General features: G+C 41.5%; 1 protein-coding gene across 10 annotated transcripts in view; it reads left to right on the forward strand.

The window, feature by feature from the left end:
- The window catches only part of KALRN (kalirin RhoGEF kinase), a 777,539-nt gene that overhangs the window by 672,591 nt on the left and 83,032 nt on the right, over nt 1-21,916 (forward strand). For 4 of the 10 annotated variants that reach the window (XM_038421355.2, XM_038421358.2, XM_038421357.2 and 1 more), the window contains 4 exons: nt 10,576-10,859; nt 11,918-12,022; nt 17,219-17,314; nt 19,251-19,381. In XM_038421355.2, coding sequence (XP_038277283.1) covers nt 10,576-10,859; nt 11,918-12,022; nt 17,219-17,314; nt 19,251-19,381 — 616 coding nt within the window. The remainder of the gene's footprint in view (nt 1-10,575; nt 10,860-11,917; nt 12,023-17,218; nt 17,315-19,250; nt 19,382-21,916) is intronic. The other 6 variants (XM_038421356.2, XM_038421368.2, XM_038421362.2 and 3 more) reach the window with 3 other exon arrangements.

Below are 21,916 nucleotides of genomic sequence, written 5' to 3' on the forward strand. Positions count from 1 at the left end.
CATGTCTGAAGAACTGAGCTAAAATAAATCTGTTCAGCTGAAGTTAATGGCAGGTTGCCTTTTGGGGATTTATTGCTAGTTAGAATGAACTGTCAATGCTTAACCTCAACTAATTTCCTGCTGGGAGACGCAACTGATACAAAGGACACCATGTCCCTGGATTGTTCGTTTTTGCTTTGGCCTACTATCCTGTCTGAACAGCATAACCAGGGAGATCAGTGACTATTACCCTAAGACATAGAAGCCCCAAGTAGCATTCGTTATGCTTTCTAGAAATCACTGGATAGTGACTTTTTTTTTTATTCTAAAACCTTGTATTGACTTGGGCAGTTTAGGTGGAGTGCCCTCTTCTAAATACCATCTGAATCAAAGCAAGCTCCATTTTCTTGCTCATTACAAGTAATACCAGGTTTTCAGAAAAACTATTTTTAAGGTCTAAATGTCTAGCATAACTTCGAGTTTAGTCTTGCTTTTTTGGTTAATTTTGGAGGTCAGATTTGCATGTTCATAGTTGAACCAGGAAGTCAGACTTTTGAATTTCACTAGATTGAAAGTCTGTCACATTTCTCTTTCTAACTTTTATTTTATTTTTTTTAGCCAGGTATGTTGCTTTCTATATCTCAAATATATGTGTAATTCTAACATCACTTTTACTCTATGAAGTCCATATAATTTTGCCAGTTGAATATGTGGATGAAATTATTTATCCCAAAAAACTGACCTGTGAGAATTCTGGCAACTTCATTTGATGCCTCTTCAGTGTTTGAGTTGGGTCATCAGATGAGCCCAAAAAATAAAATAGAAAACTGCCAACATCTGCCTGATCACTAGTACAGATGGGCCCAAAGTAAAATGCTGAACCCAAACATCTTACCTACTTTGGAGGGTGGGTGAAAATTTTGCAGGTGAATCTGAATTTTGCCTTATGAGCCAGTCTTTATTTTCAGACATGAAACCAGGTAGCATGGAGTTTCTTCTGACTTCTGCCTGAGCTTACTTGAAGTTCAGCCACATCTTTTTGAAACATATGAATACTAACAAAATTGACCAGCATTCTGAACCTACAAGGAAATTTGAAATGGGCACAATTTTGTGCCTAGGTTTTGTTAAAGTTTAGCACCACTCTAATTTTAAATGATTCCCACTCCAATTGTCTTTCTCCATCTATGTGGGTGTTTAGGACTATTTTCATATTCTTGTGGCTTTTTCACTGAAACCTTTTGTGGTGGCTTTGATTTTAAAAGGTGGTCGTCTGTATAATAGAATGTTGACAAATGTTAGCTTTTTAGCAGTGTAACTGGCTGCTTTTGTATAAGCAATGGGAAGATTTCTTCCTTTGCTGACAAACCTGACTCTAATGCAGTAGGTTGTTGGTCAGGAATCCAAAGTAGATGTATTCTTGTTTCCTGAACTCTGCTGCAAATTCACAGTAGGTGCATGTAGTGACTAGAATCTACCCAAGCTGTAAAGCTTGGATCTAGATTTCAATCCTTGCAAACGCTGAAGTTTTTTAATGTGTTAGCACCCACTAGCATGTCTAAATACTTTACACAAAAACACCTGCAAGACCAAAAGAGCTTGCAATCCAACAGCCTTATTCAGCCACCCTTAAATGCATTGAGTAGAACTTCACCTCCTGACTTTAAATGGTGTGGCATGAGAAGTAAGGTATTAAGGTGAATAAAGGAACCTGAATCAGTCCCTAAATTATAGACTTGAGACCATTCCGTATGTACATTGAGAATGGGATGTATTTGGGAAGGAAGAGAACATTACAGGCTGCAAGAGTGAGCATCTCACTGATTTAAGAAGATTTTGTGTAAAAGCACTTTATTTTTAAGATGTGCAAATGCAAATGTTCTCATTGCACACATGGTGGGCACAGAAGAACCCTGCTTTCCTAGACACTCAGGTACAAAGGAATTCAAGGTCTCCAAAACTGGTAACTTGAATGGAATGCATATTCTCCTTCTATGCTGATATTTCACCTCTGCACCCTAAAGGAGATATCATTTTTCTTGTAATAACTGCTGCAGATGGAAAATGGGCTCTGGAAGGCACAACAGAGCTTGATTGACTGTTTATTGGGAGAGACCGTTACTCCCACTAGTGAGTGGCTATTCACAGGCATAGTCCCATTGACTTAAGTGAGTTTGCCAATGGGGTTCACAATCTTGTTAACTGTATTTGACATTCTTGAAGTACAATTCTTCTGCCCTACCTGGATTGATGCTTAGATGACCGGTACCTTTGAAATGCACCATAGAAATCAAATTCCTACACTGTTTTTTTTTTTGTTTGTTTTGAGGAAGCCTGCAGTTCACCACTGCTACAGAAAATTGCTTGGAGATAGCAAAGTCATCCCAGTTAAACTTCACATTAAGATACTGTGATCTTGCTCTTCTGACTTTAAAACAGAATTTTTATCCTTTTTGTAAGTCACTGAAATTTTTACAGCTGTAAGCTATTCTAATGCCTAGCTATCAAGAATAAAAGCCATTTGGGACATCTGAACTAGTTTCTCTCTCTCTAGATTGAATAGCGTGGCTTTAAAAGATTTCTTTTCTCGCATCAAATTACAGAAGTCTTTTCAGCACCTCATTGGAGAGACTAATGCTGAATCAGATATTTCTAACATAATGTCATCACATTCTTCTAGTTCATACTGTGTAGGAGGTGGGGATGTTAAATTGAAATGACTTTACTAGTCACTTGGGGCACAACATTCTTTTTGAAATGTTTCAAGGGCTATGTTTCAATACTCTGAATCCTCAAATTCTGATTTTTTTTCATTCAGAATATTGTATTTAAATGGCCTCTTTCTGAGTAATAGCCTTTAAATCTAGGAGATGGTCCATTTTAGCAACAAGAATAAACAAGTTCACTAATTTAGCAGTGCAAAACTGTCAAATGTTAAAGCTTTTTAATCTGACTCTGAATATCTGCTACTGTCATGTTGCCAAGCAACAGATTTCTTGGAGACTTGTTTAGAGGAGCAAGCTGGGTTGTGAATCTACCCCATATTAGCTTGCCATCCCCTAACTGACCATCTGTACCATGCTGACACACACTAATAATCTGTTGTTGGGCTTTGATCTAATCTTTGAAAGAGGACCAGATCAAAGAGCATTAAAAACCTGTTAATGTGAGTCAGCAACATCCATATTCAAGTAAAAAGGCCCTCACTTCTTTTTTGAGTGGTTTAGGCAGGAAACTGATCCAGCCGTATTTAGTCTACTGAACCCAATGTAGGCATTTTGGTTTACCAGGTAAACATCTAAAAAGTTCTGTCCTGGCATAGTGGTGACATTATGATATACATAAATATGCCCATTTGCTGTACTTTGCAGCTGTTCCAGAAGAACCTGGTGTTCCCATAATATGTCCTTGAAGTGAGGGCAAAAGTTAATCAGAGTCTTTACAGGCAACAGGAAATGTGACTCTGTATCGTTTCCACATTTCACCTGGATCTTCTTAACCAAATTGTTTGTGTAAGAGGGGAATAGTCCCACTCTTGTGCGGAACTTTCCTGGCTTCTGCACTGTCCCGGTGAAGTGGGCTAGCGAAGGGATCAGAGTCTTTGCTCCCACTTCCTTTAACCAGTAGCCTCCCTGCCCTTGAGGACTCCCCTTCCACTCTCCTGTCTGGCAGAGTCCTCGTAACCCCAACAAAACTGGGCCCAGGATTCCTGGGGGGGGCTCAACCCCCAACCCTGCTGTGGTCACCTAGGACAGGGGCTAGGGTGTCCCCACTCCAGGGTACTTTCTCTGCACTGGGCACTTCTCTGACCCACTGACCATTACGTACAAGTTAAAGCAAATGCAAGTTATTTAATCAACAATTTAATTTTAAAAAATAAGAAAAAATGGGAAAGTTTAAAGGAAACGCATCAACTTGCTCTGTGGCAGGGAACATCACAAACAGTGTCTCTGGAATGTCAGGGCAGTTCAGTCTGTTCCTTGTAAGTCCCAGGCCTTCTTCTCAGGCCCTGGCTGTGCTGCAGGGATGCTGTGGGTTGGACACTTGCTCTGGTGGTGGCCACATGCTCTCAGGCTCTAAGTGGTAGGACCCTTCTTCCCAGTGCCACCCCCACCCTGTCAGGGTTATGATCCATGCCTGGCCTGCAGAGCCCTTGGCTGAGGCGTCTCCCTGTGCTGGGCCTGCTGCCCAGGGTCCCCCTCAGTCTCCTCAGCTTCTGTCCGGACTGCTCCAGCCCCAGCTGCACCACTCTGTCTCTGCACTGCTGCTGCTCTGCCTCCAGCTCCCTGGGCTGCTTCTTTGGCCCCTCTGGCTCTGGTTGCTGCAGCTCTGCTCCCAGGGCAAGTCTGCTGTCTCTGGGCTGTGCCTCTGGTCCCTCTGGATCTGGCACAGCTCTGCTCCCCAGCTCAGCTTGGCCCCTGCTTTCTCCTTAGCTCGGCCCCACTCTGTCTCATCCAGGCAAATCCAGCTCACACGGAAGACAGGACCTCCCTGACTCTGATTAGCCTGCCCGCCCTGTCATTCAGGCTGACCTGGAGCATTGGCCTCTCCCCATTGTTCCTGGGGACCATCAGTCTCAGGGTCCTGATTTCCCCATCGACCCTTCCCCCTTTAGTACTGGGAGCTAGCCAACCAAAACACCGCCACTGAATGTTAGTAAGAGGGCAACAGTCCCCTTACATTTGTTTCCAGTGCACATTCACACCTGTAGTTTTGTGACTAGGAGAGAGTCATAGCAATACTCATTGTTGCACTTGATACCTCTTGCTGTCTGAATTTCAGTCTATTTGAAGATCTCAGACTGAAGAAATCCACTAAGTCTAAAAAATAATTGACTTAATTTTCCCCCATCAGAGATCTGACCCGGTCTGAACTTTTGGAGTTTCCGGAGACTTTATCAAGAGTGACTAGTGACTTGGATGCTCAATTTGGCACACTTTCAGAGAGCAGATTTTTTTTTTCATGACTTTTTCTGAACATCAAGCCCCTGTAAAAAGATTCGGTAAACTGGGCATCTAAACAGCAAGGCACCCAAAGTCCCTTTTCAGACCCTCTATAGGGTTGTCAATTTTTGGTTCAGCATATTTCTGGAGGCTTAGTCACATAGCAATCTTTAATGACAGATTAATCTTTAATTCCTGGAGACTCCAGGACAATCCTGGAGGTGTGGCAACCATACCACTAGAATGAACACACACACAGTTTCAGAGGTAACCGTGTTAGTCTGTATCAGTAAAAACAACGAGGAGTCCTTGTGGCACCTTAGACGAACAAATTTATTTGGGCATAAGCTTTTGTGGGATATAACCCACTTCATCAGATGCATGGAGTGGAAAATAAAGTAAGCAGGTGTAAAGATATAGCACATGAAAAGATGGGAGTTGCCTTACCAAGTCGGGGGGTCAGTGCTAACTAAGTCAATTCAATTAGGGTGGCCCATTCCTAACAGTCAACAAGAAGTGGTGAACATCAACAGAGGAAAAAAATATTTTTTTTTGTAGTGACCCAGCCACTCCCAGTCTTTATTCAGGCCTAATTTGATGGTGTCCAGTTTGCAAACTAATTCCAGTTCTCCAGTTTCTCATTGAAGTCTGTTTTTGAAGGGTTTTTTGTTGAAGAATGGCAACTTTTAATTCTGTTGTTGAGTGTCCAGGGAGACTGAAGTGCTCTCCTACTGGTTTTTTGAATGTTACAATTCTTGATGTCTGATTTGTGTCCAGCAACGACACACCACACAACAGAAACACTAACCCAGGAACCAACCCCTGCAACAAACCCCGTTGCCAACTCGGCATATCTATTCAAGGGACATCATCGGTCCTATGATGATGTCCCTTGAATAGATATGCCGAGTTGGCAATGGGGTTTGTTGCAGGGGTTGGTTCCTGGGTTAGTGTTTCTGTTGTGGTGTGTCGTTGCTGGACACAAATCAGACATCAAGAATTGTAACATTCAAAAAACCAGTAGGAGAGCACTTCAGTCTCCCTGGACACTCAATAAATGGCAACTTTTTTAATTCTGTTTAAAGAAGAAGGAGCTGTGACTGGAACCTAAAGAGGGCTGTGGTGGTTTTTGTTTAATTTTGGGATTATTGCTTTTTATCTGGGCTCTGAGGAAAGAGCCTTTTAAACAATCATACTAGTGCTCCTTTCAGAAGGCTTTATTGTAGGGAGATACACTGCCATAAAGTAGTGTCTGGCTTCTTCTTGACTAGGCTGTTGAAGTGACTTCATTGTTACAGCATAGGGGGAGGAGGGAAACTGAGGCAGGACACTACAGAATGGTACTTGGCTGCAAGCAGGTGCTTGGGAAGAAACAGTGGCCTTTGTATAGCAATGATTTTATGATACATGGTTAATCTGGTGTATCTGAACCATATGGTAGCATCCATTTTTTTACTGTCCCAGGGTAAATTGGGTAACCTTAAAAAGTGCTTTTTATATAATACACACACCTCTAAATACCCCTGTAAATTGTGTCCCATTTTTTTAGTCATCACTAGGGCAGAATCTTCATTGACCACTGTGCAATATTTGCCCAAGTAAAGATATTCAAATTAGCCTAAAAGAAAGGAGTACTTGTGGCATCTTAGAGACTAACAAATTTATTTGAGCATAAGCTTTTGTGAGCTATAGCTCACTTCATCAGATGCATTCAGTGGAAAATACAGTGGGGTACGAGTTTTTTTTGTTTTTTTCCATGAAGTTGATAATTTCCACTCCATATGGCTAAACTCAGTGCCTTGCATAATGACCAGTTTCAGAGTAGCAGCTGCCACTGTATTTTCCACTGAATGCATCTGATGAAGTGAGCTGTAGCTCATGAAAGCTTATGCTCAAATTTGTTAGTCTCTAACGTGCCACAAGTACTCCTTTTTTTTTCCCCCCACTTAAGGTGAGCTATTAAGCTGGGGGGGAGGGGAGACCTTTTGTAGTGATCAAGGTAGGACACTTCCAGCAGTTGACAAAGTCTGAGGAATAGGTGTGGGGGGGAAATAAACATTGGGGAATAGTTTTACTTTGTGTAATGACCCATCCACTCCTAGTCTTTATTCGAGCCTAAGTTAATTGTATCCAGTTTACAGATTAATTCTAGTTCTGCTATCTTTCCTGGTTTAACTGATTTGGTCCAAGCTTATAAAGTAGTAGTATTTTTGCCAGCAGAGAGCCTCTCTGGAGGGAGAGGGTTACTATTTTACAATTTTAGGTCACTAAACAAAGCATTTTACCGCATGTTTAGAGTTATGAACTTTAGAGCTATGAACCATTTATGAACAATGGAGGGGATTACTTAGTTTTCAGTAGGCTAAGAGAAGCTGAAGTTTGGCTCCTCAAACATTAAGAATGCCCAGATTATCACTTCTCTGTTGGAGTAGGGAAAAGAAGAACTAGTTTGAAAATGGCCGGATGATAGGCAGACCTATTGGAATGTCTTGTTCCAAAGGCGGGGAGGGGGGAGAAAGTTGTTTGGCCCACCAACTTTGACTCTGTTCCTTTTAAGGTCAAAGAACCAGCCTTATCTATGAAAATGCATGGCTTCAGTCAGTGACCATTGATTTTATTTTCAGCCTATTTTGTGTTTAATCAGCTAATGTTAAATAGGTACAAGGGAGGCTTGCAGAGCTGTTTTCAGAGGCTAGCTTATCTGCTGTCTGATAGGCTTCAGACGCTTTCCATTCACAGGACTCACGTGTTCCTTTGAAAGCCAAGCTTTATCAGCATCCCTGTTGTGTCAGCAAAATTCAAGGTTTTAGAGTAAAAAGAAAAGGAGTACAGACTAACACGGCTGCTACTCTGAAACCTGGTTTTAAAGTAGTAACTTTGCACTTTTGAGCAACATGCAGGACACAAGTTCCCTTCCCTCTCCAGTTTAAACTCCCTGCATGTTAGCTGTGGAATGAAAACTTTCAACATCTCTTCGCTCAGCAAGGTCTCTACTACTCAAATGTTCCACTTTGAAACAGAACAGCCAGGAAGCTGTTTCCAGGAAGCTATCTTTGCACAGACTAGCTATTCTAGCAGTTAAAATAACTTTTAAAGTTACTGACAAAACTCATTCCTGGGCTCATGGAAGGTACCACTTTGGTGGCCATGGAGAGTGGATTCTTTTGTTTCTCAATTTAAATGTGTACTGCGCACAAATCCTATCGGGGCTATCCCCATTTTCAGGGTATTCAAGGCCAAAGAGTACTATGCTCGTTGGCGGGCCAGGTGGGAGGGGATTCTAACAGCAGATGTCTGCTGGCCAGCATGCACAGCCAAACATGAAAAGAAGCCCCTAACTTACATTCAAAGTAACAGTATGATCCAAAACAAACTCCAGCAGATCAGCCATCTTGAATCTTTTTACTGAGGTACTGATGTGAAGGTAAATAAGTCTAGTGATCGCTACCCATTTGAATTCATTGCGGTATAATCACAATTTGTCAGAACAAGACTCTGACATTAAGAAAGCAAAACAACAAATGAAAGGTGAACTTGTCCTGAAGAGAAAAATGTCTTATTTTGTGGGAAATCAGTGTTATGCCATGGAATTTGCCCTATAAGCAGGAAACTCCTGTAGGGCAAGTGGGATTTTAAGTCTCCAGTATTGTAGAACACATAATATTAAAGGGAAAGCATTCTGACAGCAACCTGTGCTGTGCAATGGTCTCCCTCCCATTGGAGTGGGTTCCTCATAACCTAATCAGCCTCTCATGTAGAATCAGTTTGAGAAGAAAGGGTAATTTTCACAATTCTCTGGGTGTGTGTAATTCAGTCTTGCTGCTGTGCCTGCCAGAGAGGATACCAAATGTGGTGGTGGTGGTTTTAGTGATGTGCAAAACCATTTACTGAGTACCAGTCATACCTCCTTTCACACCATCTGCTGAATAGTCAAGATGTGAACTTGTTGACCTGGGCTGGATTTGAACTTCCAGCCTTGGAAGTAAAGGGTCCGTTATCCTATTATTGATCCACTGAGCCATTATGTCAGTTTTGAGCTCCAAACAATCCTAGATCCAGCAAGTGCCTGCACCAGTAGGGTGATCAGATGTCCCAATTTTATAGGGGCAGTCCCGATTTTTTGGTTCTTTATATATAGGCTATTTTTTCCTCTCTTCTCTCCTCTTCTTCCCCCCCCTCCCATTTTTCACACTTGCTGTCGGGTCACCATATGTACCGGTCACCTGGTACAAGCTAGGACTTTGCTATTTTTGTCAGATCAACAGCCTCCAGGCAGCTTGGAATTGCAGGGGTATAGAGAGGGGGAGAGTAGTTTTTAAGGCTAGAGAGGAGCACCATATCATCTAGTCTGACCTCCTGTATATTATAGCCCACCTGCACACTAAATCCAGCCCACCCACATTCTCTATTCCCTGGCTGTTTACTCTGCACTGTTTGTGGGGTAGGAAAGACAAGATAATACAGGAGCTTCTGCAATGACTTTATGCCATCCCAGGATCCCCGTATGCTGGGTGCTCTTCCTTCTACCCAGTTTTCTAAGTCTGCACTGGGGGAAGCAGACCTGGTACACTGAACAACACTTTCATTTCAACTTCAGCAATGTCTGGCTGATTTCATCAGGCAATGGCAAAGTGTCACTTTCTTCTGTACACTGAAGGAACACTGTAGTTTCCCTTTGGCTGTAGAGCTTCTGCCCACTATTTTGCCTGGCTGCCCTGCTGCCTGGCTCCTTGCTAATTTTTAAAAGATACAGTAATATAACCTCTGCTGTCCTGAAAACAAAATCCAGCTACCCAAATGGAATCTGTATAAAATTCCTAATCCTGTTTTTCTAAAATAAGTTTCAATGCTTTGAAATAAATGGAGTAACGTTTACCTTTTTGCCAGATCTAAAGATGTCAGTTGTGCTCAGCATGATTCACTTTTTGAATCTAGAGCCAGCCACTACTGATCCAGATCAAAAGTGCAAGGGCTTCACTCAGACCAAGGACATTGTTTACTGAGCAGGAGGAGGGAATCTGCAAAAAGAGGAGCCTGTCAGGAATGACTTCTGAAGCAGTTCTCTAAGCTATACTTTACTTTCCCACTTCTTGCAAGAAGCTAGCACAAGCTCAGGGACGCAGCCTAAAACCCCATCATTGTATGTATAGCTATCAGACACACAGTACGTACTTATGATCACTTAGGTTTTCAGGCAGTAGTTGAAACAAAATGGAACAGACTGACTAGGTGCTGATGGCTGGAAAAGCTTTATGGTAGTAGCTGTTGCTGTAGCTATTTTGTGCCTTGCTCTCACGTCACAGTAGAGTCTGGGGTACGAACTGAGAAAATCTAGTTGCACTTTTTCATCTGTGATGTTTCACAAGTACAGGTAATATGGAGGAAAATGAGAAGTATATAGGATTTAGAGGAATCTTAACTATCTTTTTTAATCAGATGTGCAGTAAATATTAAATATAGGTGTACTATAGAATTTATTTCTGAAGAAAACAGACTGACTTGTTCAACACTGACAAATTAATTTTTCAAAACATCTTTATTTTGTTCTGCTTTGCACAAATCCCCTTTCACTGTAACATGGTACATCCTAATTGAGGGTAGTCCCAGAAAGGCAGCAGGCAGCGTCATCAGTCATCTGTTTTGTTTCCTTCAGATGCATATTCAGTCTCCTCCGGTGAAAATGGAGGGAAGTCTGAATCGGTGGCCAACTTGCAGCCTCAGTCATCCATTAACTCAATCCAGAGCTCTCCTGGCCCAAAGCGTTCAACCAACACACTGAAAAAATGGCTGACAAGTCCTGTACGTCGGCTGAACAGTGGGAAGGCCGAGAGTAACCTCAAAAAACAGAAGAAAGTGCGAGATGGCAGGAAGAGCTTTGACCTGGGTTCACCGAAGCCTGGCGATGAGACCACTCCTCAAGGGGACAGTGCAGATGAGGTATGTATTAACAGTAATGTAGATGAGACTGCATCTTGGGCAGAGCATTAGTGATGTCTGTCTGCCAATCCAGAATAAGGATGTATCTAGACATAGTCAGGAACAGCTGTTTCTGAATAACTGTGTACACTCACTGTTCTGGAATAATGGTGCCTTGTTCTCATTTACTTTCACTTTGAAAGTGTGCTAAATTAGGTGGGGGGCTGAGTGGAGTGATGGAGAACCTCCTTTTGTGCTTACAGAAAAACTACAGTGATTGTAATATCTTTTCAGAATAACTAAAACAAAATTGACTTATATTTATACCATAGATACGATCCTGCCATCTTGAATATCTAACATTAATTAGGGTTAAGACTTTCAAAATTATTGTACACCAGGATGTTTGGTGTTTGTTTCAATTTAATTACTAAACAAGACGTTCCAGATTAAGATACACAGTAAGCATTCTTGAGCAATGATTATCAATTTATGCTGATACCTATATTGGTTTTAAACTGATATTTTTTCTATTAAAGCAAAACACTAACTTTTGTAAGCCATACCAACTTTTTTTTGCTGTTAAATATTTTTATCTGTAGCAATAATGGCCACTGTCTCCCTGTGTCACACTGACTAGAATGTTACTTCGTGATCCATCCTGTCAGCAGCTCTAGTTTGAAAGTTGAACAGAAAATGGTCGCACTATTTGAATGCATGGGGAGATAAGAAATTCAGCTTTAAATTACCTTTTATTAATCTAAATTAGATGTGGCCTCTGTAAGGCAATAAAGTAAATAAAAAAAATCTTGGGTATCCCATTAACTATTATTTAATGGCTTTCAACAACTTGCTTTGGAAGAGTATATTGTCTGTGGCTGATCTCTCAATAGTGGGAAAAAATATTTACTATGACTTCCCTTTGTCATGGCAGCCAGATTTATCCATAATCCTCCCTGCCTTGTATCTGTTGATACAGCTATTGTATGAGAAATAAGCATAAAGGTAGCTAGCTAGGCTTTGAAGTGGTGTATTCATATAACCAGCCTTTTTGTGTCTAACTATGATCTTGCTTTCAGAAGAGTAAGAAGGGTTGGGGAGAAGATGAGCCAGATGAAGAATCCCACACACCGCTTCCTCCTCCTATGAAGATTTTTGACAATGACCCTACGCAGGATGACATGGTAGGTCTTGCTGCTAACCAGTTTGCTGGCTAGTTGTGGTTCCCCAAATGACTATGCTTTATTCATTTGACTATATTGTTAATAGCAAATAATTCTTCCAGTATACATAGGTCAGTCAGATTACAGTGGACAATTTTCTTGTGGTCACTGTTCAGAACCCTTCACTGACTAGCTTTTAAGAAAATGGTGCCTGTTGAGCAATCCAGCCGTGTAGCCTTTGCTTTGGTGCATAAGGACACTTCTTTGTTTTGTGTTAAAAATTTCTATAACTTAAATTCCACACGGGGGGGTGGGGAAGGGGGTGGGTGTGCATGCGTGCTGGTTGGTGACTGTTTTGGCCCCAGTGAATAGGGCAGATGTAGTACCATCAAATGCAGGGGATCCAGAAAGGAAACTGACCGGGAGTCAAGAGACCTGGGCACTAATCCAAGTCCTGCCAGTGTCTTCTTGTGAGACCTCAGGTAAGTCGCTTCACGTCTCTGTGCCCCAGCTTTACTATCTGTGAAATGGGGAGAAAGGTCCTTATGCACCATTCTAAATTGCTTTGGAACTTTGAATTTATATAGCACTTTTTTCAAAGTGTTATTTGCTGGGCCTCTCAAGAGGCAACTGAGGGTATTCACTCCCCTAACCACACAAAAAAAAAAAAAAAAAAAACCCCACAATGCCAACTTCTCTTATGCACTGGAGCAACAATTTAGGTCTTATAGGAATCTTCAGTTCTTTCCCATGCTTCTGCATCATGCTGATAGGCTACTTGTCAATAGGGTTTTTCTCTTCTATTGTGCTATTTGTATTTCTGCTACTACAGGCCCAGATTTCAAACTTGGGCATTTTAGACTAGCCATTTGGAGACTCAGGCACCCAGATTACTGCTTTTTAGGTGCCTGAATGTCCATTTAATCACCCATGTGGATATTAAGGTGCCTGTGTTTTGGAAAGTGAGCTCTCTGGCCCTTTTGGGTGTTTTACTTTAGCTGCATGTGATGGAGAGGCTGATGGAGGCATTCTGCTGTGGTGAATGGCATAGTGGTGTATAAAATGAATCCTTGGATTATTTCAGTTTGCTTTGGAGTGAGGGGGGACTTTAACCTGTGAATTTGATCCGTGAATTTGCGCTTTCACTTAATTGCCTTGGTTGTCTGTCTTGTCTACACATTTTATTTTTTTTCCTTGTTCTGTCAACTCCTACAAATCTGTTCTCCTGTAAGCTGCTGCCTTTCTTTCCTCATGGCATCTGTTTTAATACTGTACTTCCCTCCCCTCAAGATCCAGTTACTGTGTTCAAAGAGGCAAAAATGGGAGAGATCAGGAAGTCATCCCCAAAACCTGCTGGTTCTGGGGAGGATTATTGCCAGTTAGGAGCTTCAGAAAGGGCAGTGAGCAGCAAGTCTCTGCCAGGTAGCCAGTGCATGGACCCATGGATCAGAGTGATACAGGGTGGATTCAGGGGCACTCCTCTCATCTGTCAGCTTCTGTTACAACATTGGGTGGAGGCAGCAAGATGGGCAGGCAGTAGCTGGGAGTCATGGACTCTTGACTTATGTATTGCATGTACTGCTGGCTGTCTGGAGGGGTAAGAGGTGGCAGGGGAGCAAAGCTTTGGATCCATGTTAGTATGGTGTTAATCTGCTCCTGGCTGGTTGCCTGCAGAATTTAGACTTTTTTTTTTTAAATCTGTCTCATGCCTCTGGTCACAACTTCTTTAAAATGCCAGGAGATTTTAGTGTCTATGGTGCATGTGTGAACCTCTAACACTTGATGCTGATGAACTAATCTGTTTACTTCTTCATATAGATAAACTTTTTACAGAGCCTTTTGGCATCCTGATTACTTCCCCCATCCCAAAGGAGAGAGGCTAGTGAGAACAGGAGACCAACTGGTAGACTTGGCTTGTATTCTAACTTTTGGGCATGGATCCAGAATTAGGTGTTCTAAAATGCAGGTCAACGAATTCACCTTCAAACATTCACCCTTGTGTAAACAGCCTGGTATGGGCCTTCTCCACTCGCTTGAAACTGCCTCTGACTTGCCTGACAAAGATGACTTTACTCTGCATTGAGGTCCTGTCTTTTATAGGAGGAAGGATGGTCTGGTATAGAACACTAATGTGGAACTTGGGCAGCCTGGATTCAATTCCTTGCTCCTCCACAGGCTTGAGCAAATTGCTTTAGTCGCTGTGCCTCAGCTGTCTATCTGTCAAACCAGAATAATAGTATTTTTTCTTAACGAATAGCAAACTTGCCAAAAGCCACACTTTTCAGGGCATCACAACTAGTTGTTGTAAACTCAATGAATAGTTTCAGCCAAAAAATTGAGGGGGGGTAGAGAGGGAAAAACTTCAGACACATCAAAAAATGTATTGATGTTTTTGAAACCAAGTATTTTCAATTTAACATTCATTTTGAAATGACATTAAAACATTTTAATCAATGAAACAATTTTCTTTGCCTTTTGGTTTTGATAAGGAAAAATTCTTTTTTTTGAAAATTTTTTGGTTTAAAAGGAACTGATTCTTTTTTTTAAACTTTTTTGGTTTGCCTGGAGAAAGTCGGTTATTAGCTCCATTCTGTTCCCTATCTAACTGGAATATTGTGCGTCTGCACATGCTGATTGTGAGGCCCTTGACTACCATAATGAAGAACACAGCTTGCATATGGGGAAATTCTACCACTTTCATTTGTCCCTATAAACCCATTATCAAAGAGAATCTAGTTTACCTTCATTTGAAGCTGGAAGACTTGTGCGTTTTAATTTTTTAATTCCATATCAAGACTTTTTTCTTGTGAAACCATTTAATAGTTCCAGTATTGGCACAAATCATTCCCCCCTCTACCTGTGCTACATCTTTCCCCCTCCCCTCAGCTTTGGCTTACTGTCTCTAAAGTGGTCTGAAGTTGTAAAATAATATAAATGCAAAAAACAGAAGCGCTCAATAAATAAGTGGGAGCTACAGGCGTTGAGCAATTCTGAAAATCAGACCCACTTACTTACGCACCTACATTTGAAAATGGTGGCTTAAACATCCAGCTATTTTTCCTCTCTTCAGAGCCCTGCTTGTCAGTCTCTTTTGCTATAGATGCCTCTCCTGCTTCAACATCTGCATGTAATCTTGAATAAAAATTTAAAGATTGGCTTGAAAACCAGAATGTAATTCCTCTGTTAAATAGTAAACTAACAACCTGATAATCTGTAACTTTGTGTTTTTAATTAGAGCCGTTAGATGCATCACTTGGGTGAAAGCAAAATTACAAAAGAGAATGGCAATATGTTCACATTTTCTATACTACCTCAAGAAAAGTGGGTAGGATGAGTCTCCTCTTCCCCCTTTCCCTGCTGCCGTATCATTCAACAGAAGCAAGCCCTCCCCTGTCAGTTTTCTGACTCCCACAATAGTTTGTCTAATAAGATGGCCACATGCCTAATCTTCAATGTCACTTCTCCTGGGTCTCATTCTCCAACACTTCTTAATCTCCAGTGTGCACTTATTAGAGCTTGAATAGTGACTTCATTGAAGCAATACCCTTCTTTCTTCTCTTCCCCCTTCCCCCCCTTCACTAAGTTACTGAGGAGATAAATAAGCAGTTTAATTCTAATGGGATAAACTGTAAAGGCAGCTGAATCTTTATAGCTGGCTGCCATTAAATCATGCACGGAACCTATTATCAAGGGGCACAGAGTTGCAGTCAGCACTTATCTGAAAATACATTTATCCTGTACTGCAGATGAGCTAGTATAGCTTTCTTCTATCAACCTGACTCTCTCACACACCTGAGCAGAACAAGCTATGTTGGTTCAGCTTTGCCAGTATAACTAAATCTATACTGGGGGCTTTTTCTGGTGGGTATGATGCATAACCATTGAGAGTGTGGGGGGGGCACAAGATTGCACCATGTGTTTCCTCTGTTCTAGAACAGAGGCTTTCAAACTGGGACACATGACAATGTCAGGGAATAGAGAGGCCTGGGGGGCAAGCCACCTAGCAGAAATTGGGGGTGGGGTGGAGTTGCACATTGCCTCAGTTTGCTGGCATAGCTATGTTGGTCAGGGATTGCATTTGTTCACATCCCTGACAGCTGGGCCTGCAGAACCCATAGTATAGGCATGGCCATAGTTTTAAATTTTAAAAAAAAAAAAAACCTCTGCAACGCAAATGTTGCAGAATGGCGCTAATGTATGAGAACCAGCAAGTAAAACTGACTAAATTGTTGACTTTGCCTCTGTTTTTGGATGCCCAACACAAGACACCTGATGCCTGACTTATTTATGTTTTCCCAAGGAGTACTGATCGCCCACAGCTCTCATTTACTTCTTGAAAATGTTTTGTTTTGTGTGTTGTTTTGTTTTTTTAAACCCTGTGTGCCTTCATTTTTCCCACTTGTAAAATCGAGGTAATGGTATTGTCTAACTTTGGGTAAGCAAGATCAGTTTTGTAGTGTCTGTAAAGCTATTGAGATCCTTGAAAGGAAGAAACTGAATTTTAAAGAATTTATTCATTATCTACCTGTGACTTGCAACATGGGTAAAGAAACTTGCTTTTCTAAATTATAGGGTGACCATATGTCCTGTTTTGGCTGGGACCCCATCCCCCTTTTTTTTTTTAAAAGCCCTGTCCTGGCTGTCCCTGTTTGTTACAGTGAATGTGGGCATTTGTCCCTGATCAACTTGATCAGGGACAAAAGGGAAAAATTCCCCTTTTTTGTTCTCCCCCCCAAAAAAGAGGGGTGCAGCAGAATGTGCAGAGGGGGGTGAGCAGTTATGCCAGTCTCATGCAGAGGGGGAGGCAGGGCTTGAGCAAGCAGCAAAGCCAGGCTCAGTTTCACACCGGGGGGGGGGGGAAGCTGGGCAAATGACTTGGGCCAGTCCTGTGGAGAGGCTCAGGCAAGCTGGTCAGGCCAGCCCCTCACAGTGTCCTGTTTTTTCCATTGGGAAATATGGTCTCTCTTTTAACTTGTTCTTTTAGCAACTACGTTTTGAACTCTGCACAGAAATGCCACCCAGAATTCCAGTGCTAATTCTGTGCTTTGCTAGTCTGGTGACAGTCAGCCGCCTGACACCATGCATGTGATCCTCACATGCCCATGTTCTTCCTGCTTGAGTCCCAAACATTACCTCGCTGATTGCTGGTTTGGTCACTTTCCTAACCCCTTCTCATCCTGCTAACCTGCTTTTCCTTTGCAAACTGGTGTCTTGCAGTCCTCCTCTTTGCTAGCTGCTCGTCAGAGCTCCTCTGATGTCCCAACTGCTGCGGATCTTGTCAGTGCAATAGAAAAGTTGGTCAAAAGTAAGCTGGTAAGTGTAGTGTCTTGGAAATTATGTACAGAATAGGCATAACTTGTCTCTGTAGCATGAGTTCAACAGCGTGCCTTATATCCTTGCTCCTTTGTACCTGCTGCATTTTTTTATTAACCTTTAGGCTCTCAAGTTCAGTGTAGAAATTCTAACAATTGTTGCTCCACAACTAAAATTAAATGCAGTTGCAAGCTTCTGTGCAGATGTTGCAACAAAGTCAGTTAAATGTTCGAAGCATTGTGTAGTCTTTGAACTGTATGATGCCCATGAATTTCATATATTAGTGTCTAAGAGCCATTCCTCAGAACAGACATAAACTTTTGGATTATATTAAAGGCAAGGCCTTATTCATCATGTGGTAATTCTTTTTACCATGGGAGTTTAGCTATGAAGCAGCTGTCAGTTATTTCTTGACCCAAGTCTCTCTCAAAATTTTAATGGATCTGCATTCCTACTTAATAGTGAAATTGTTTAACTTCTTAATGTATAATAGATGGTGCTTTAATTTCAATAAGGTTCATCAAAACTGTCACTTCCTCTTCTGCTATTAAAAAAAAATTTTCATCAGTTTTGTTCTCATCTCTACCATGGTGGAAGCACCATAAATCCTCTAGTTTTAGTCTATTCTAGAATTTACTGTAATGCATTTGCAATTTTCAATCTTCTTTCTACTGGGCAGTTGCTTATAGTGTGGAAGAGATGATTTTGGCTTCCTTTAATGGTTGCTTGAAACAATCCTCTATAGGGTAAAACATCCCTGGGCCTGTAAACTTGGGCAAATGCTACAGCTTTAAACAAGTTTTGCTCAATGAGAAAGTCGGAGTTGAGGCAGACCTATGTTGAATCTGAAAGTTCATTTTCTTGCACTCATTTTAAGGGTGAGGAGAATAAGAAAACAAGCAGTGCTGGAATTCCTACAAATCTGTGGAACCAGCTTTATCTGGTAAAATGATTCCACAATAGAAGTAGTAATTTGGTTTCGGTGCTTTCTCAGTCTGAGATTTCAGCACACAGAGGTAGTATCTGGTTGGGGAAAGTGTTGTCCTCAGGGTTGTATGCTCTTGGATGACGGCTAAGTTGAGTATTTGAAGGAAACAGATATTTCAGAATGAAATAGGCTTGTTGTGACTGGAGAAGCAGGACACTAGAAAAGAAGGGGAACTTCTAGAAATTTCAGTTACCAAAAAGGTTTAAATTACAGTGAGACTGATAAATGTAAAAAGTGTATATTAACTCTGTTAGAGGTTTTCATAGCAGGATATCTATTCTGCCTCCCCCTCCTCCCCCACTTATTGAACTCAGTAATATTTAATGGGTTTCAGACCAATGTCTCAGTTTTTGTATGGTTTCAGAGTAGCAGCCGTGTTAGTCTGTATTCGCAAAAAGAAAAGGAGTACCCGTGGCACCTTAGAGACTAACAAATTTATTAGAGCATAAGCTTTCGTGAGCTACAGCTCACTTCATCGGATGCATTTGGTGGAAAAAGCAGAGGAGAGATTTACACACACACCCCATTGTATGTTACTTTCCTGGAAGGTATCTTCATTTAATCTTCCACAGAACAGCATTCTGAATGCTTCTAGCCTAATTCTGTCAGATTTTGGAGGGTAATGGGATTTTTCTCTTTGCAGATTGCTCTGAATAATTTTGAGACATTTGTTTTTAGCATAACCAACATTTTCATCGTGTGCTTAATGGCGTATCCTTTCTTCTATGCTGCAGTGAATCAGACTGTAGATTTCAGGTTGTTTTTTTCTATAACCAAACAAGTTTCAACTAAATCTCTGAGGCAGGACAGTGGGGGACATAACTGAACATTAATCTGTTTTTAGCTTCCCCTACTCACAATTGCCGAGGCGACTATTGCAACAGAAGGTAACTCTAGCTTTGTAGCTCAAAAGATAACATTTGTTCTATAATCCTTTTGGTTTTTTAGACCCTAGAAGGAGGAACTTATCGAGGAAGCTTAAAAGATGGCACTGGGTGTTTAAATGAAGGGATGACGCCTTCAACTCCCCCAAGAAACCTTGAAGAGGAACAAAAAGCCAAAGCAATGAGAGGCAGGATGTAAGTTATCTAGCTGCTTTTTATTTCTCAAATAGACCCTCTAGAAGTGTGCACAGCTATAAATTAGGGAGACACTGCTCTGGCAAAGGATACACAAGACTGCTACTCTGAAGGCTGGATTTCTATTCTCTCTGCTTGTCTGGTTTTCTCAGGCTATTAAAAAAAAATTAGAGATTGATGCCTTTTTCTGTACTGTGGGGAAGAGGAGGAAAATGGTGCATCTTTATCATGGGATAGCTAAACTTACCAGTAAGTACCATTATCAATCCTGCTGTAAAATCCTAGTGGAGACAAGGATCTGTAGGTAAACTAGGCAAGGTGAAACCCTGGGCAGCACAGTAAAGTATTAACCTCACTTCAGGTAAAAACTTCAGGGACCTTTGTCTCAGCTAGGATTTTACAGCAAGATAACTATTGCACAGTACTTAATCTCATGGGGAGGGGAATCCCCTTTTTTGGCATTGACATCAAAGCCTTATTCTGTAAAGCTCCTGTATACATGCTGAAGGGGTGGTGGCTAGTTCAGATGGATCTTCATTTTTTCTCTATACAGTACCAGAAATGTGCCTTGATTTACAGACAAAAGAGAACACTCTGCCCTGACCGCGCTTATCTAAATTAAAGCATGCCTTGCAGTATGTTTATCACAAGGGAAGGATGAGAGAGACAGTGAGGGTTGGGGAAGGAAAGTAAAGGGTTGGAACAATAAATAAGATCATGTGGTTGCTTCGATTATGAAACCTTGCAGCGTGAGCACTATTAACATATCTCTTTAGACTTTATTTGGGGGGAAAAGCTAGGATGCACAGGCCTCATGGAAGTGTTAAAGGAATGAGTCAGTGGAGGAATAGCAGACTGGTTTGGGAAAGGTTCTAGGCATGGAAAGGAAACCAGGCAGAGGGAAGATGTAGCTGAGCAGGAGCAAAGTGGCATAGGGCTTTGAAAGATGGTATGAGTCCTTTGAATTTGATGCAGAAGCCAGAGAAGCAATTTGGTGACGAGCTTGATGTAGTCATCATAGCAGACAGTGTGACTTTTTTTCAGATGCATTTTTGAATGGATTAGAGATGCAGGTTGGAGATCAGCACCCAGCTTTACCTGTAGAGAACTCCTCTTGTATATAAACTGTTATCTTTCTCAGAAGATTGCCCCAATATGGCACATACTTGGCTTCAGTAACTGTCTAATTAATGACAGGTTTCAGAGTAGCAGCCGTGTTAGTCTGTATTTGCAAAAAGAAAAGCAGTACTTGTGGCACCTTAGAGACTAACAAATTTATTAGAGCATAAGCTTTCGTGAGCTACAGCTCACTTCATCGGATGCACAAATGCATCCGATGAAGTGAGCTGTAGCTCACGAAAGCTTATGCTCTAATAAATTTGTTAGTCTCTAAGGTGCCACAAGTACTGCTTTTCTTTTTGTCTAATTAATGAATTACTAGTTTAACCATTGCAAGTTTTAGTCTTAGCTTTTCACTATAGAGAAACTTACCATTTTGTACATATCTATACATGTGGCTTTCTGAAATGCAGAAAGGTCTGGCAGCTGTACACTACATATATTTTGTCTATTTCAGTCCAAATACATCCTTTTATTCCAGGATGTTTAGAAACAGCTGCTAGTGGCTTTCAGGATCGGTCAGCTTTTTAGTTTCCGTGGTCTATATGTGGTGCCACTTTTTGTTTCTTGTTTTTAATAACCTATTAAGGAACTCAAATCCAAACTCAAATTATGACCCTTATTTCCCAGTAAACAAACAATATATTGCCACCTATGGATAGGATTTTACAAGTAATCTCCTGTGTGGACACATGTATGTGTAAATCTTTTATAGTTGTTAACAAGTGGTGACAAACACATAAAAGCAGATTACCTAGCAAACGAACAAAAAATGCAAACTAAATTTTGTATCCTAGCTAAGTATATTAATAGTAGATTTTTCACCCTAAGAGATGATACAAGCAGGCTGCAAATTAAGGGGCAAGCTTCACTTGCTTTACAGTTTTGAAATACCCTGTGATCTAGACAAAGTATCTGGTCTACTGGGTGTTACCCAGGTGTAACTACATTTGAAATACAGATAGTCAATAATCATAACTTTGGATACAAAAATGATACATGCATACAAATAGGATAATCATTCAGCAAATCATAACCTCTTCAATGACCTCACCTGACTTACCTTGCATAAAATACATTATCAATGTTCCCTTAATTTTTTACATCCATGTGCAGAATGAATTTTATGTGCACCAATATGGAGGTGGTGTGTGGCAGGAGTGGGGTTGAGGGGTTTGGTGTGTGTGTGTGTGTGTGGTGGGGAGGAGGTGCTCAGGGCTGGAGCAGAGGGTTAGGATAGAGGGGGTGTGGGCTCTGGGGTGGGACTGGGGATGAGGGGTTCAGGGCATGGGAGGGGGCTCAGGGTTGGGGTGTAGGAGTGGGGAGGGCTGGGGGTGCAGCTGGAGATGAGGGATTGGGGGTGCAGGCTACCCCGGGTCTGTGATGGGGAGAGAGGAGAGATGCAGAGCCCTCTCT

The sequence above is a fragment of the Dermochelys coriacea genome, chromosome 11 (genome assembly GCF_009764565.3).
Source record: "Dermochelys coriacea isolate rDerCor1 chromosome 11, rDerCor1.pri.v4, whole genome shotgun sequence".
Classification (NCBI taxonomy): domain Eukaryota; kingdom Metazoa; phylum Chordata; order Testudines; family Dermochelyidae; genus Dermochelys; species Dermochelys coriacea.